At 41.0% G+C, this 18,250-nt stretch overlaps 1 protein-coding gene across 2 annotated transcripts in view; it reads right to left on the reverse strand.

The window, feature by feature from the left end:
* Positions 1-484: 484 nt before the first annotated feature.
* TIMD4 (T cell immunoglobulin and mucin domain containing 4) overlaps positions 485-18,250 on the reverse strand; it is a 32,090-nt gene continuing 14,324 nt past the window's right edge. Inside the window, exons 6-9 of one of the 2 annotated variants that reach the window (XM_019464515.2) lie at positions 5,566-5,612; positions 4,033-4,126; positions 2,714-2,753; positions 485-1,802 (exon numbers count right to left, since the gene is read on the reverse strand). In XM_019464515.2, the coding sequence (XP_019320060.1) occupies positions 1,718-1,802; positions 2,714-2,753; positions 4,033-4,126; positions 5,566-5,612 (266 nt within the window). In that variant the 3' untranslated portion in view covers positions 485-1,717. Of the gene's footprint in view, positions 1,803-2,713; positions 2,754-4,032; positions 4,127-5,565; positions 5,613-12,420; positions 12,580-18,250 lie in introns of those variants that run through there. The other variant, XM_019464517.2, reaches the window with a different exon arrangement.

Below are 18,250 nucleotides of genomic sequence, written 5' to 3' on the forward strand. Positions count from 1 at the left end.
TGCTTCTGTTTTCTCAGCTCCAAAAGCAGGAGTAATTTACCTGTTTCACTGGGCTGCCGTGATAATCCAATGAGAAATTGCCTTGAAACACTTGGTAGAGTACCTAGACCATAGCGAATGCTTTTTAAGGACTGGATGTTATCTCATTTAGCCTAGAAAGACCAAGGTCCAGGTTGCAGAATTAGGTTGTTCTAAATCCTCAAGGTTTGATGGTGGACCCACTATGTAAATATCAGCTGTAAGAAGGATGTCTCCATCAAAGCCCTTCCTTGTGCAAATGGAAAATCAACACTGATTCCATTCTGTTGCATTTCCCATACGTGTTTTGTCTCATTTAGATTTTTAAGCTCTGTAAGGGAAGTGATTCTCTCTCCTGGGCTCAAGATACTAGGAAGTTATTTGTAGGTGGCTACCAATTCATCCTGATTGCACAGAGAGGGAGAGAAAGGAAAAACTAGATCAACAATCTCTTCTGATCAGGAAGTCTCAGCATAAGAATTGTATATTTATTAAGTCATCATTTGGCAAAACCCCACCCTACCCCCTGGACTTTGGAGTCTCAGGCCAGTTGCCTTCCTCTAGCCCATGGCCATGTGTTGCTTGGCCAGGCCATTATTCTAAGTTGGAGTGTTAATGCCTTCAAGTGGACACAGACACATTCCACTTTGTAATGGCCCAGCACTTCCCCTTGCCTCACTCATCTATGTCGGCTGCCTAGCCTCTGAAGTCCCAGCCACCCAGCCACCCAGCCTCAGGCAGAGCCCACATGCTTTCTCTATGCCAAAAGTAGAAGTCAGGAGACAGGAATCTACGATCTGTATTTAGAAAAGGATATCTCTGCCACAGCATGGAGAACCAATCGAGAAGGGAAGGGGTATAGATTGGGAGGCAGCTTGGAAGTTGCTGTATGAGTCCAGGGAAATTCCAGCTTAAATGAGGTCTCTGACAACCACCTCCACCTGGACCTTTGCCTCCTGTTGCAGGAAACTCCTGACTCTGTGCGACCACACACCCACCACTGCAGAGCACTCCTTAAGGGAGAATCTTCTCTTTAAAAAAACAAAACAAAACAAAACAGGGGGTGAGCCGAAATTATGGTGTGGTTCCACATTACTTCCTGAATTATTGATGAGACCCAGGGCTGCTCATACCATACCTGGAGTGGGGCACTGAACTCCGTAAGCTGGGCATAAAGAGAGAGATACAAATGCATACAAGGCAAAGGCAACTAGAGTAGAGAAGGGACCAGAAATCATGTCCCAGGAGCAAGGTACTTTGGAGAGACATGAAGCTCTCCTTCCAATATCTGGAGCGCTGCCAGAGAGGAGAGAGATTATACATGTTCTGGGTAAACACGGTAAATTCAACTAGGACCGCCAGGCAGGTGCTTTCTGGAGACAGCTTTGTTTTAAATATTTCTGTCTCAGAACTGCCCTGAGATTGAATGATCTCCTTTAGGTGTGGTAGTGAGCTCACCATCACTGAAATTATTCAAGCGTAGTCTGGAAGATCCCTTAGCCTGGTGCTACAGAGGAGATTAAAGCACCTGGCAGGGAAGGTTCGGTCTCTAAAATACCTTGCACTTGTGAAATTAATGCAAGACTGAATGGATGACACCAATGGAATAGATGGGGCTTTAAAAACAAAACATTCTAGGACTTATTTTGACAATTCCCACATGCTGCCCCCATCCTCAATCTTAAGAAAAGGTGGCCTGTTAGAGTGTGAAAAGACCATCTTCAACTTCCCCTCCATGCTGCATATCTTCAGAGGTGTTTTTACACTCTCCAACATTGTCAAGCCTGTAAAGAGAAAAGAGAGGCTGAAAATGGGAAACACCAGGACCAGGAATAAATGGATGCTGCTAAATCACAAGGCCACTAACCATGGCTGTTACAGTTAAAAGAGCTCAAACTCCATCCGGTCCAAGCCTCTCCATTCACATATGGGTAAACTGAGGCTTCAGGAGATAAAGGGCTTTTGCAAATCTATTCTAATAAGGGAATTAAAAGTTTCTATATTGGCAAAATATAAAATTGTGATCTAAATGTGTTTATGACCTTGGAAAGTCACCTTGCTAAGCCCCAGTTTCCCCACTTGTTAATATTTATTTGTTAATTGATATTTTGGTATTGATGTAATTGTTAATGAAAGCACAGTCTTCATCAGTTGACACCAGATCTTTTCATTTCTTTCCCAAAAAGCTATAAAACAGGACAGATATTCAAAATCTCTTTCCAGAGACTCTTTAGACTATTAAAAAAAAAAACAAAACTGTTACAATGATCTAATTGGGCAGAGGCACCAAATCCCAGGAATGATATTCTACATGTTTTCATTTTCCCCACTGCCAGCTCTCTTCTCTGGAAACTCCTGTTTAACAATGTCCTTTTAAAATGAATTGCCCAGAGTTGAACAAAAAATTCTGAACACAGAGGAAAGTGACATATCACCTTCTCTCTTTTGCATGCCATGCTTCTATTAATGCAACCTGCCTTTGTATTTATATTTCGGACAAACATAACACAGTGTTAACCAGGACAGAGGTTAATGTGAGCTAAATCCCACATCTTTTTCACCTCTAATGCCACATTTCTCCAACCCTGTATTTCATCAGAACACAAGAACAAGTCATTAAACCACTGAGTAGTATCTAATCATTTGTAACAGCTTGTACAATCATTACGACAATCAGTCATGCAAGATGAATTACCTTGTGTGTTTCTGGAAACAATTGGTTTTCATGACTTTCCCTGAAAAGACAAGGCCATGGTATAAGCAGAGTAGCTGTGTTAGGACATGTGAAATGCTGGGTTAAGCCAGGAGCTGCCTTCCCAAGAGCAGAGGTGGACCAAAGGTGAGAATTTAGGGACTGGTTTAGGCAGGGAAATGCATTCCTTTTCCCAGATCTACTGACTGCCTCTATGGGTCCCGAGGCAGTGCCCATCACTTACACAGTTGTTCCCATGTGTGGGCAATAGTGTTAAGCCGCTTCATTTTTAAGTCACTGCCCACTCATAATTCAAGCACTCACTCAAGTTTTAAAACACTTCCTTATGAGACATACTCAGAATTTCCAAAACTGTCTGAGGACCAATGGCCTCTGCCTTTACGAGGGCTTTGCATGAAGGCTAAAGACAGGCTTCCACTGAGTTTCCAATTCCCTTTGGCGGTGTTCACTAGGGACAGGTGCTGAAATGTACAAGTTTCACTACTGCTGCTCAAACCAGTTGAGATGGTTACCAGTCTTATCTCCTTATCTACCACCTCGAAACAGTTTCTGTTGATGACTACAGAACAGTTTTCCCCATTTTACAACAGGACGAGATGCCACATGCCTATACTTTGCATGACAACTTAAAACCCTGTTTCATGACTCCTTTTTGCTGTGTTTCAAAACTATTGTTTTGAAAGTGAGGAGTGGTGATGGGAAGGAGGGGTGCAAGGTCACAGACCGGCTGGAGAATCTAATAACAATTATGGATGCTGCCCCTTGAAAAATGCAGATATCAACATGCAAGTACCTTTACACATGATTTCAAGGGATTCACTTTCCCCCGAGGTCTCTCTGTGGAACCCAGGTAAGGAAAACTTGCTTTAAGGAGATAATAAGGCCAAGATCCTTCATGGCTTTCTTCCTGGGGCAGTCCTAGTCAGAGGAGGAGGCCAGGCCACGACTTCCTCCACCCCAGACAATGATAATAATAGCACTTTCCACTTAAGGCAGTAATGAGGGAGAAAAGAGGCACATCAAGAGCATAGCATCAGAACTGTCACAGGTTATGCATCCAGTAAATGAAAGTACTCTTTTTTTTTTTCTTTTCCAAAATATAACTCCATCAGGAAGATGATACATGAAGGCTTTAGCATCTTAGGGAGAATGAGTTTCCCTTGACCAGGATAGGGACCGGATGGAAAGAGGACTCTGGGGGATGGAGACAGGGGCAGAAAGCAGAATCTGTTCACTTTCAGGCCCTCCTGGAGCCTCCACAGCTCTGAGGGCTCCGTCCCACATGGGCCTGCCCTCCTTACCTCGAAGGAAAAATGCCACAAGCAACACCAACAGCACAAATCCCACGGAGGGAGCAATGATCATTAGCAGGTCAGGGTTGATGACCATTTTTACCTGGTGAGACACAGGGAAGGTGAGGGGGCCACTCGTTTCTGAACTTCATACTCACACAGCTTCCAGTCCCAATCATATCTTCCCTCCATCAGCAGCCTCACTGCTTCTCACCCCATTTTGCCTGACATGTCTCAAGATCAAGACAAGGCAGCCTTACAAATCAGAAGTTTTTAAAAATAACCTCCGAAAATCTCCGACATCAGGCATATGAGCTGTGGGGCTCAGGGGTCTGAAGATAGGAAAGAACTGTGCTGTGAGCCCTGTGTTCTCCATGGTCAAGTCTCTTCATTGGCTACCACCTAAATCCTTTGAGTTCTTCCCAGTTCTGTGCAGCTCAGGACCTCAGCTGACTTAGACCTCCAGAGGCAACAAGATAGAAGAGGAAAATGGAACTCAATTTCAACTTTTTGACAGCAGTGGTTCTCAAAGTGTAGCCAGGGGACCCATGAGATCAAAACGATTTTCATGAGACATTATTTGCCCTTTTCACTGTCATTCTCTCACAAGATGGAAGGTAGGGTTTCCCAGAGGTTACGTGACAAGTAATGGACTACTGTCACCATTCCGATGATAGAATATGCAAGCAGATAAGAGTATCTTTCTGTCTCCTAGCAAGCCAGACATTAATGAGATTTGCAGAAATGTCAAACAATGCCACTAATGCCACTTCTCTCGCTAATATATTTTCGTTCAGGGAAAATAGAGTTATTTTTCATAAAACGTTATTTAGGTCAACAAGTAATGGATTTGCTTTCTTTGCTTTTAAATGAATTAATTAACATCACTTTAAATTTGTTTTAATTTTTATGAGTGTACAGGACTTCTGACACCAAATCATTTGAGGAGTTTTGCTCTGCAGGCAGCACCTAGTTCTAGTAGGGGCTCAATGCCACCTCTGCTGCCCAGGTCATGCTCCATTGCCTCACCTTCCTGTCCCTTTCTCCAACACAGCAGCAAGGAGGGACAACAATCTCTCTCTGCAGAGGGAGAAGGGAAGGAAGAAAGAAGGGATGGGGACGCTTTTCCCTTTTCCCTTATAGGTGTCTATGCTGCTGACAGTTTTTACTTGATGCAGCTTGAACCACTTTTGTGATGATAAAAATTAATGAAAGGCACGGTCAGCAAATAAGAAATATGCCGGTGGCAAGGGTTGATTCTGCAGGATGTCACTAACCCTGGGCCATGCAGAAGGAACACATATTGATCTTTCCATGTTTTTGTATGGTTTTTTTTCTTATTGGTTTCCAAAGCATCTGCACATATAGAAGTAACAATATGAAAGTTAGTTCTGCCAAGAGCACAAGTCTACAGATTCCTCAGCTAACTCACAACCGTTGCTGCTTAGATAGATCTGTCCTCCCCAGTTCATTTCTGCAAACCTCTATTGTGGATTTTAAAAATGGAAGTCACATGCTTCAAATACTTCACAAAAATTTTACCTCTTCTGATTGAGCTTCATTCTGCACAACCATTGCTGTCTCAGATTCTGGGGAGGAAAAGTGAGGGGAAATGTTTATATTTTCTGTGGAGGAATAAAATACCACATCCTGAAATAGGCATTTCAAACCTCATCTGGAATTTTAGTTGATGTGTTTAATCTTTCAATCCCATCTTTTCTTTTTGTATAATTTATTTACAACACATTTGTTTTGAGATGGTTTTATCTGATACTCAGCTGCTATCCAACATTATGCCACAGGAACATCTCCATTTTATAGATGGGTAGAGTGGGGCATTAGGTCAGCAGGCAATTGGGTCTACATTTTCTGTAGGTCCCAGCAACACATTCAGGATTTTTATCCAGCCAAAAAATGTGCCAATCCATTAGTTAACAAATATCTATTATGCATTTATTATAGGCCATGTACTGTGCTAGCCTGACCATCAACCTGGCTGATCAAATTTACAACTTAAGGTGGAAAACCAAATTTTTTTAAACAATTTTTTTCTAATTTTTTGTTTTATTGTTGAGAGAGACAGAGCTTGAGGTAGGGTGGGGGGAGAAAGAGAGGCAGATGCAGAATCTGAAGCAGGCTCCAAGCTCTGAACTGTCAGCACTGAGTTTGATGCGGGGCTCGAACTCACAAACTGTGAGATCATGCCCTGAGCCGAATTTAAATGCTTAGCCGACTGAGCCACCCAGGCGCCCTCAGGAAATCAAATTGAAACAACAACAACAACAAAAAAAAGTGAGTGGTTGAAAAAATAATGTCCTAATTGTGCAAAATTCTGGGAATAAATAATGCAAGATATAGGGGCATATCACAAGGATGGCTGACCTGTTCTGGAGGACCAAGGGTAAGTGTTCTCCAGAAGGTGAAGGTCTCATGAGACATGGATGTTTTTATGTTATAAACAATAGTTGAGTTCATCAAGGAAAACATACTGAGAATCTACCAAACGCTAAGTACTATTCCAGGCACTAAGAATGCTAAGATGAACACGGCATGGCCCCACCATCATGAAATTTACAGTACATTACAGAAGGAAGACCAGTGGCCCCACGGGCCAAGGTAATGATGGACCATGGAAGGTTGCTGATGAGGGCAGGCACAGGGAGAGGCATGTAGCCTACCATCATAGTTCAGTGAGAACTTCTAGAATTAAGCTCCATGAGGACAGTGTCCCTCTGCCTGCTCAACAATGGGACCCCAACACTGCCTGGCACACACTCGTTGCTCAATAAGTGTTTGTTGAATGAGTAACACCTGAACTGAGTTAAGGTTGGGTAAGAATTAGCAATGAAAGATAGTAAGGGCCTTTTAGGTAGAGCAGCATCAGCAAAGCCATGAAGCATGGAACAGTGTGGTTCCAAGTGGTATGGCAAGAGGCTGTGAAGGTAGAAAATGAGAAATGTGGAGTAGCAGAGGATGACACAGAGATGGGCAGGAACCAGTCATGCTGGTAAATCTCCGTTTAATGCTGTAGGCAGTGGGAAACTATGGAAACATCTTAAGTTTGTTATGGTCTAGTTAAGAGGATAAGGAAATAACCAGATGAGATGATCAGTTATCATCTGGTCCCAGGTCCGAAATTCAGAGCCAGTAGAAACAAAGGGAGAGAGACAGATTCCACAAATGCTTAGCAGGGAGATCAAGAGGAAGGACGTTCAAGGACATTGAACGTGAGGGTGAGAAAGAAACAAGTCTTAGATAATTTGCAGATTCCTTCTTGAGACTCTGGGCCATTGCCCAGCTGTCTGCTAAGACTGGGCACAGAAGAAGCAGAGCAGAAGTGTCCATCTCGGTGAAAAGGATGAGGAGTTCAAATTTATAGTCGGTGAGGAAGGCACCTGAGGGACACACACACACAACACTGGCCTAACGTGCAGTTGGCAGATTGAAATCTGAATCAAACTCAGGAAAAGTTGGAGTTGCAGATACTGATTTGGGAGTCATCGGTCTCCAAGGAGAGTTAAAATCCTCAGAGCATATAAGAAATCCAAGGTCTGCGTGTCCAGAGAGAGAAGAGCAGGAATCCTAAGAAACCCCAGCACTTAAAAGGTGGGCAGAGAAGGTAAGGGAGAAGGAAGCAGAAGAAACAAATGGCAGAGAGTAGAAAGTGAGAACTGTGTCAAGGAATCCAGGCCAGGAGAAAATGCCAAGGAAGAATGCAAAATCACATGTACAACAAAACCTGCTGATAGAAACAGAACGTAAAGCCACACATAGACGAGGCCTGAATATAATAAAAATCTAGGCCAATAATTACTGAAATTGATCATTGTTTCTCCCAGACTTCCTTGCACTCAAGGCATAAGAAAAAACATGATGGGTTTTCTAAGGCTCATAATTTGGTACAAGAGTTTATTTCTTCGACAGGAAAAGTGACCTGTTGAATGCCTAGGAGCATAAACTCTGAGGAGAAAATTCAGCATGTTTTCATATCCTACAACTCAGTTATTGTTGTTTTTCTCTCTGCTATTATCCCCTAGAGCTGGAAATTGCAGGTAAGAATTCAAATCTCCTACCCCTGTTTTGTCAAAATCCTATAGTATTACAATCATTTGTGATGGATAAGCTGGAAATTGAAACCATCAAAGAGAAAAGCCATCCCAGGTCAGTTTTGTCACAGCTAATCTGTATTTTACATTGGAATTGTCTAATGGGAGAGACGTTTTGTAAACACAAACACTGCTGAGTGATACCAAACAATACTCCTCCTTCTCCTCCTTCTCCTTCTCCTCCTCCTCCTCATCTTCCTTCTCTTCTTTAGAAATTGCCAAAAGGCCCAATGGAGGCACTCCAAACCCAGTGTTAGATAGAGTTAGATACCGAATAAATGGCTGGCGACATTTGTTCCCCATGAAACACAGTGACGCTAACAGCTAGGGGATGGGGTAGGCAAGTGAAGACTACTCACTTCTGTGTTTTCTGTGCTACCTTGGTCCTTCCACTCTCAAGACCCTGACCTCTTACACAAGCACATTCAGGCAAAGGCAGGAGCCCCCCAGAACTTGCAAGAAAAGCAATTCTGTGAGAGGGGAACTGTGGTAGATTAAGTATGGTCTTCCTCAAAATTATGTGTACTCAGAACCTCAGACTGTGACCTTTTAGAAATAGGGCATCTTTGCAGATGTAATTAGTTTAAAGATATTGAGATGAAACCATCCTAGATTTAGGATAGGTCTTAAATCCAATGGCAGGCATCCTCGTAAGGAGAGAAGAAGACACAGAGGGACACACAGGGAAGGCCACGTAAAGATGGGCAGAGAGGGGCGCCTGGGTGGCTCAGTCCGTTAAGCGGCCGACTTCGGCTCAGGTCATGATCTCACAGTCCGTGAGTTTGAGCCCCGCGTCGGGTTCTGTGCTGACAGCTCAGAGCCTGGAGCCTGTTTCAGATTCTGTGTCTCCCTCTCTCTCTGACCCTCCCCTATTCATGCTCTGTCTCTCTCTGTCTCAAAAATAAATTAAAAAAATTAAAAAAAAAAAAAAAAAAGATGGGCAGAGATTGAAGGCATGTGGCTTCAAGCCAAGGAATCTCTGAGGCGCCAGAAGCTGGAAGAGACGAGAAGGGATCTTCCCTTAGAGCCTTCAGAGAGAACATGGCCCTGCTGACACCTCAATTTTAGGACTTCTGACCTCCTGCACAATAAGACAATAAATTTGTGTTGGTCTATGCCACTACATTTCTGGTAAATTTTTACAGCATCCTTGGGAATTCAAAAGAGACACAGTGATCACTAAGGTCTTCCACAGGAACAGCGGCTCTGGGGACGGGCACAAGGGATGACAGGAAGACTGACTCTCATTTAAAATGTTTTTGCACGCTTTGTACTTTCACCATATATGTATGGTTATCTACCTAAAAGAAATTCATCACCAGGTAATAACAACGATAAAAGAATCTTCAACTTAACCACACTTTTCCCAGGTCTATGGACTCACTGACACTTCTGATTAATATTAGACTTCCCTACAGGGTGAGAATGCATTTATATTAAAAAAAATATGAAAATATGGACAGTCTTGGCAGAGTTGTCATTGTAAATCAGTAAATTGGCTTATGGGTACTCTGGCAAAGTGGAATTCCTGTGGGATTCCACCCCAGTCCTTGGAGCACTGTGAGAACACACCTGGGTCTCCCCAACGCTGCACTGCCATCTCTGAATATGTATCTACCCCAGGTTTCCTGGCTGTGTGACCTTGGGCATGATATTTGCTCTCTCTGAGCCACAGTTTACTCATCCCAAAATGCTGATATTGCCCCAACCAATCTCCTATGTCCTTTTCAACCTTTAAATTTCTGGATGCCTTTGTAAAAAAGAATTTGAATGACCTGAGAAAATGATTATTTTTCATGGTAATTTTTTAAAAAGGATGTAAAGCTATGCTTAGTATAGAAAATCAGTATGTAAATACTTAAGAACATACAACAAACACATGCATACCTCTTGCTTCACAAGGAAAACTGAAAAGAAATACTGAAAGACTAGATACATCTGACATTGAATGGAAATATTATAGGCAATTAAAAATTTTTTAATTAGTACTTTTTTATAATTTCTAGATTTTCTCAAATGAGAAAATTTTAACTGTAAAATATATATCATATGTTAATTCCTGAAAACTCTCCAAGATGCCTGAGTCAAGAGCAAACTCTCAAGGTTTCGCTGAAGCACTGCCACAGTGACCTTCTAAGTGAAACTTTGAAGATCACTGTTAGAAACACATCAACTCACAGCTGAAAAAGAACTCAGTGATGCTCTTAGTAAAAGACACCCCCCCTAGATACGAGTACTGGTGTACAAAGATGTTCAGGAGATATATACACACACACACACACACATATATATGTATGTATATTATATATTATATATCATATATATGTGTATATTACATATTATATATCATGTGTGTATATTACATATTATATATGTATGGAATATGTATGTGTGTATTATGTATGTATGTATATTACATGTTATATATATGTATATTACATATTATATGTGTGTATGTAATATGTGCATAATATACATATATATGTAATACATATAAGTCTCTAGAGCAAGAATATGGACTTATAAATAGGCAGAGAGACTTTTCTATATCAAAAATGGTTTGTTTGTTTGCTTTTAGATAATGAATGCATGTAAAAACTGGTGAAATCCAAGTAGAGTTTGTAGACTTGTTAATTGCATCATGCCAATGTCCATTTCCTACTTTGACCACGTGCTACAGTTATGTAAGATGTTTGGGGGGGGGCGGGAAACTGGAGGAACATATAGATTTCTCTGTACTATTTTTGCAAGTTTGTGTTGAGTCTAAAACTGTTTCAAAATAAAAAGCTTTTAAAAAGTGGTTTAAATATCAGCATTTCATATGGTTCAAACTAATACATGCATAGTGGCTTTGTAATAAAGATTTATTGAAAAAAATGTTGAATACATTTTAAAGTACGTTTAAAAATGATTTTGTAAAATTTTTTGTGTGAAAAAAAATGATAGACGTTACTCTGTCGTGAGAAAAAAAAAATGATCTGAAAAGATATAGCCCAAACTGTTATGGTAATTATTTCTTCATCTTGGTCATTTGGGGTGAGGGCTTGGGAAGAATTTTTAGAATACAAGGACATTTCACTTTACAGTGTTTTGCTGTTTTCTTTTACAAGAGCATGTATTTATTTTATAACATAAAAATATAAAGTGTAAATGTTAAAACCACAACATAAAAATATTGCCTTTTCTTTTATCATCTAGTAGGATAGGAAGCAGTATTCATTGCATATGCTGGAAGAGCTCTGTTGAAGGAGACTCACATCTGCCCTTTCTAAAGAATGTGTCCTGTATCTGGATGAGGTTGAATCCAACCTGCTGCCTGTTTTTGTACAGCCTGAGAGCTAGGAATCATTTTAATATTTATTGGGGAAAAATCAAAAGAAGAATAACTCATAACACATACAAACTACAGGCAATTCATATTGAATGCCCATCAGTAAAGTTTTATTGAAGTGCCCATTTGTTCATGTGTTATCTGGGGCTGCTTTTGTACTACAAGGGCAGAGCGGAGTAGTTGAGACCACCAGCATGGCTGGTAGGACCGAAAATATGTACAGTCTGGCCCTTTACAGAAGAGTTTGCTGACTTCTGGTATAGTTAGTCCCCGGATGCAAAAACAACACCCATGGAGTCAGGGAATTAAATGTGTTATATCAGAGCACAATTTTAATGCTAAAACCTTCAGACCTTCAGACCCTAGAGTGATGAGACTTCCCCTAAAGATAGTTATGCCTAAGGTAGTGGATTCGAATTTACTCACTGAAATAAAACTACATGCTATGTGCAGATCTGGAATGGCATTGAATTTTGAGTTAAGAAAATCTTTCAAAATCCATTTTGAACATCACCCCTTTTGCCATCCCACTGGTGGAAATTTGCTTCAAAATTACTTGGAACTCCCTGTAAAAGTCAACTTATTGAGCACTACAGTATGCCTGGCAGAGCGATAAGCACTTCATATAAATTATCTCACTTAACGCTTATACCATCCATTCTACAGACATAAACTGAGGCTGAATAAGTTTAAATCACTCTTTCAAGGTAGCACAGATAATAAAAGGAAATTTGAACTCAACTCTGAATGACTCAAAAAAATCATGATTATAACCACTCTGAGAGGAAAGAAAAAGAGCATATTAGCATCCTATTTGAAAATACAAACTCTAACCAGTGGGCTACATGCCAGAAATCAACTGGAAATAAAAGCACTCTATATTCTCAGTGGGTCTGTTTAAAAACTGATAACTAAGTAATTTGACTCATTAAATTCATAGACACAGGACTCATCTGTAAGTACTTTTAAAGCAAATTTAGTTCTGATATAAGTCAACTCAATGATACAATCTTAGCACAATCCTAGGACTTTAAAAGTGACAACTTCAAGCCTTCAGGTGTTCTTCCATAGGTAGCATCTGGCTTATGCTGCCCCCTTCTGGACCACTGGTGGTATGGCCTTAAAAATTCAAAGGCAAGATAAAAAAGATCCTTCTGAGAGTATTTTAGACTTGAAAAGAATTCGAAATTATCTCCTCTGATCCCCCCCTTTTTAAGGAAAAACTAAATTCTAGAGACAGTTTCACTCATTCAGGGTTTCATAGTAATGAGTAACGAAGGAAGTGACTAGGACCCATATTTTTTGTACTTGCCTGGCAGCACTAATGCAGATCTGGAATTTCAAAACGGCTTTTGAAAACAGAAACACAACTTTCTTCAATTCACATACTTGCTTTAAAATTTTGGAGACCTCTGAATGTTTTTAATATGTGCAATGATCAAAAGAGCACCATACACTGAAATAAATCAATCATTCCATATGTGAGTCAGGTGTTCCTTAGCACCAAGGGCAAAATTGAGTAAGGACCTTTTTTTTTTTTTTTTTTTTTTTTAATTTTGAAAGGGAACAGACAGCAAATTGGGTTGGCACCCAATGTGGTTCATAAAGAAGGAATGGTAAGATGACTTCACATTTCATGCAGATGAGTTAACAGAAGGAAACTCTAGAACACCATTATTTAAGAGTCACTGAGTTCCGGGGCACCTGGGTGGCTCAGTTGGTTGAACATCTGACTTCAGCTCAGGTCATGACCTCACAATTTCTGAGTTCCAGCCCCACATTGGGCTCGTTGCTGTCAGCATGGAACCAGCTTCAGATCCTCTACTCCCCCCACCCTCTCTCTCTCTGCCCCTCCCCTGCTCACTCTCTCTCTCTCAAAAAAGTATATATATATTGTATATATGATATAAATTTTATATCACATATATATCTATATATTTTTATATATTAATATCACATATTTATATATTTATATATGTGATATAAATTTTATATCATATATATATTTTTTTTTAAGTCACTGAGTTCCAAACTTTGCGTCAAACTTCCACTGCCTCCAAGGATGCCCCACCAACAAAAATGTCGTCATCATTATGAGAGCCCAGAGTTGTCACCTCAAGTCACTACTCTCACGTGCCAATATGAAGTGAAACAGAGTTAAGACCTCATCCCTAATCCACCATCCCCGCCCCCCCCAACCCTGGACTCCTCTCTGCAGGGCAATGCTCTTCCTACACCAGCTGATTGATTTTGGTTGAGGGAGGTGGCAAAGTCCTCACTTTACCAAGGAACCTCAGAAATGCTAACAACAACAATAATAATAAGTGGATACCATATACCAAGCACTTAACTATATTGCATGCCAGACACAATGCAAAGTACTTCCATGTCAAAGCACTTCCATGTTTGAGCTCAGAAAATGCTCTGCAGTCAGGCACCTGGTGGCTCAGTCGGTTAAGCACCCAACTCTTGATTTCAGCTCAGGTCATGATCTCACGGCTTGTGAGTTCAAGCCCTGCACTGGACTCTGCACTGACTGTGTGGAGCCTGCTTCAGAGTCTCTGTCTCCCTTTCTCTCTTTCTCTCTCAAAAATAAGTAAACCTTAAAAAAAATTTTTTTTTAAAGAAAATGCTTTGCAATAGACACCGTTGGTTTTCTCACTGCCCAGTGAGAATCCTGTGGCCTAGAGATGTCAGGTGACTTGCCCAAGTCATGTAGCTAGGAAAGGAAAGAGCAAATCTCAGAGCCAGGATTATCTACCTGCAGAGGCCAAACTCTTATCCTCTGAGCTCTACAGTCTTTGGAAAATATGGCAAATGCTCACATACAGTTGCCATAGAAAGTTCAGTGGTGGAGAGTGAATGATCTTGCTATTTTGCGGCAAAACAGGAAGAAATCCATTTGGAATGGAACCCTAACCTTTTTGCTGCTTTGATGGGTGCAGTTTTTGGAAAGGAGATCTTTCTAACTATTACTTTAATATTTTAATATTAATAATATAATTTTTATAATTTATAATAATATTAATATATAAATAACTATATATTTCTAACTATTATTATTGATGATGATGATAATGAGCACAATGTAAGCAGCTGAAAGTGCACAAAACACTTTCACATTATCACTCTTGAACTTCAAAATAAATCTACCGAGGGAAGTAAACTTCAGCAGAGTGCTTGAAAGAGGAGGCAACTGAAACTTAGGGAGGTCCCATCTCTTGCCCAGGACTGCACAGCTAGTAATGGTCACTAGTCAAGCAGTGGCAGTATCAGAGCCAGTGAGATTTATCTGAGGCACGATTCTTATTGATTGAAAACTCTTCACAATGTTAGAGCAATGTTATCTGATGCCACCTTCCATGTCTGCCCCCCTCTGCTGGGCTGCTGAGCACCCCAGAGTTCAACAGGCGGCCATGCCAAAGGGCGTTGGTGGCTTCAGTCAATGACTTGTTCACAGTGGGAGAACCGATACCTTGCCTCATCACAGAACCTGCTGAGGTATGTCATTACCCTTCCCCCTGTGACACCAAAGATCTCTCCAGGGCCTAGATCAGTGTCGGAGGAACATTTTGGTGTGCAGAGTGGTCACCCAGCTCACTGGGTTATCCGTCAATGAGGCCCCATCTTAAGACTGGCCCCATGGTCTATTTCAGTGGCTGAAATAGACACCTTACTTCTTTTTCCCTTTGTTTGCTTTACCACAAACATACTTCTCTTAAAGCTTGGCAACTCCCTTTGTTTTTATTTGGTTGACCTTTCTGAAGGTGAGCTGTTAGATGCTAGAATTACACAGATTCAATCCCAGCTTTATTAATGAAAAAATATCATTTGTACGGTTGGTAGAATATAATGCTATTGTGAGAAGAATCATGAAAATCCATTTTTTGTCCTTTGCCTTTATCCCCAGACTGCCAGCCTACAACTGATTCGAGCCTGTGAACAGCGTGGGCATGAGAGATAAAACAAATCGGCTAATGCCTCACGAAAGATGTTGACTTTGAAATCAACTGCATCCAATTTCTTTCCTCCTAACAACGGCATTTGTGAGTGAAAATGAGCTTTGCTTCATTCCCCTGCCTTCCTCTGTTCCTTCTGCTGAACTTGTACTGAAAACAGCAATTCCCCCTACAACTTCTTTATGTCCTTGATCAACTGAGGACCTAGAAAAAATGTTAAGTTCTAACATGGCTCAGCTTTGTCTTTAATAAAATAGTGCAATGTAGGGGAAAGAGCTCTGATTTGAGAGCCAGAAGAGAGTCCTATCTGGGGCCTCGTTCCCACTTCTCTTTGAACTTTTTTATGCCTGTGTGCCTCAGTTTCTTTCTATGTAGAACGAAGTGTGCACACTACACCAGCAACTCCTAAATGTCTTCTTGGGGCCAGGGATGGGATGGCTTCAAAAGAATTTCCTGAGGAAGTTTGCTAAGCATACAATTTCTTAGACCCACCCCCAGGGTAGGTTCTAATTCTTCAAGCCTTGGGTAGAGTAAAGCAATCTATATTTTTACTAAGCACCCTGTGTTTTCAACCCATGGCCAGGTCTGATATATACATGAACTGGATGACCTTGAAGTTCAAGGTCTTGGTTCCATCCCCTGGGAAGTCAACATGAGATCAGATTGCTCCACACTTTCATTTATTCTATCCTCACTCCCTTTTCTCTTACCACCATTTCTAGACCAAACCCTACCTCTCTCATTTTTGACTGATCCCCTTCTGCTACACCAGGACCAACCTTGCTCCATTCACTATCTCCTTCTCTAAATATCCATCCTCAAACTTCTTGAAAGAACACCTAATATTCACTCTCTAACAATTGCTTGTCTTGGACTTCAGAGCATCCACCCAGAGAGCTAACACTGTTCACCTAATGGTTCACAGCCACCTAAGGGCCTCATCCTTCTTGACCAGCGTTCTGAATTTCCCAGTATTTGACTATACCCTCCATAACTTTTGTCAGCTCAGCCCTCTCTGCACTCATGCTCTGCTGGATCCCTTCCTACTTTTTCTGTCTTCATCCCTGCCTCCTCTTGCAATGTAGTTGTCCCTTTATGGGGTTGTACCTTTTCATTTCTCCCTCCATCTCACACAATATCTTTAAGTGATTTCACAGGAGCTTTCCATTATCCCTCTCCTAATGAGAAAATATAATAAAGTGCTTAAGAGCTGAGTTTCAAGAGCCAAGAGACCCAGGGTTCAAACTCTGGCAAATCTAACTTCTCCAAACCTCAGTTTCTTTTCCTTTATAATGGAAGTAATGATAGCATCTTTCACACAGATGCAGACAATGCCTCACAATGAGACACTGTGCCCAAGCCTGGTATATAAAAAGCATTTGGTAAGTGTCATTTATTATCAGTGATTCCCCAAATCGTATCTAGAGCCCTGAACTGTCCCTTATGAGATAACATGTATTAAATTATTGGTGTATTTTTAAGTTCCTGTTCAGCAATTGTAACCTGAATCATGGTAATTATTATTTGATCAGAGGTAGGTGCCAATCATCAAAGACACCCATTCTCACCCAGGCATCCATAAGTCAACCCAGCCCCATATTCCCAACTGCCCATTAGACATTCCTCAGGGGCCCTTCAAACTCCAGCTCTCCCAAACAAATTCACCCTTTTTCCTGGGGTTCCTTACTAGTTAACCTGTCACATCAATCTAACCTCCCAAGTACAGAGAATGAGTCATCCTTCATTCTTACTCTGGTCACTGTCCTCCCAATCCTAACTCCTAAGTGGCTTTGACTCTGTCCCCTCTCTGTAGTTACTGCTGCCATTATTCTACTCTAGACATTCATCTCTGGTATGAATTATTACAAAAGGTTCCTGGGTAGCCTCTCTGCCCCCAGGCTTGCTCCTTCTCATACATCTCCCACACTCTTACCAGAGCAATGTTTCCTAAAACAGAACTGGAAATATCATTCCCTACCCAGAAAACATGAATGGTTTCTCATGACCCTGGAATAAAATCTAAATTCTTCAGCCTATCAATCAAGTCCCTTAAGAACCTAGACCATTCCCAGCTTCTTGTCTCTATTAGATTAAACTAGACTATTAGACAAGCTCCAAAGATTTCATACTCTTATCAAGTTCCCTTCTTTTTGTTCATGCTCTTCTTCCTGCCTGTTCACCCTTCCCTGCACAATGAAATGTTCTCATCCTTGAAGAACCAATTCAAAGATTATTAAGTTAAATTATGCTAGCCATCCTTTCCAGGATAGAATCCATCTTTCCCTTCTTTGGGCCCCCAGGAAAACTTTCCATACTTCTATCCCAAAACTAAACCCACTGGATGATTGTTTGCTATACATAGCCTGTCTATCTTACTAAAGTGTGACCCCTTTTAGGACAGATGTCATGACTTATTTATTCCCATGCCATGTATAGAAAATCAATTCAATAAGCCATGTTTAAGTAATGATGGATTTGAAACGCCTTTACCAAAAAATGATATTACCTATTTCCAAGTACCCAAAACAAATTCCAAGATAAAGAGAAAAGTCTCATCTCCAACCACTTTGTCCTCTGAGAATCTTTTGGCTCCTTGGAAAGGCCAGCTTGCTCTGGACCATGAAGCTTTGGATGACTTTGTCAAACAGAAAGACACGGTAATAGAGCAGCTGTTTCTAAAAGCATTCCCTCCCATTTTCTGGGCCCCAGTTTCTAATCTTCTCAGTTTCCCAGATTTCCATAGATAATACTCCTCCCTGGGAGTTAATGAACACAAGTTTAAACCCCCTGAAACCTGGGTGTGAGTCTCAGATCTCTCTCTCTGTCTAGCT

This window comes from Panthera pardus, unplaced genomic scaffold, assembly GCF_024362965.1.
Source record: "Panthera pardus isolate Hobbes unplaced genomic scaffold, ASM2436296v1 HiC_scaffold_2, whole genome shotgun sequence".
In the NCBI taxonomy this organism is placed as follows: domain Eukaryota; kingdom Metazoa; phylum Chordata; class Mammalia; order Carnivora; family Felidae; genus Panthera; species Panthera pardus.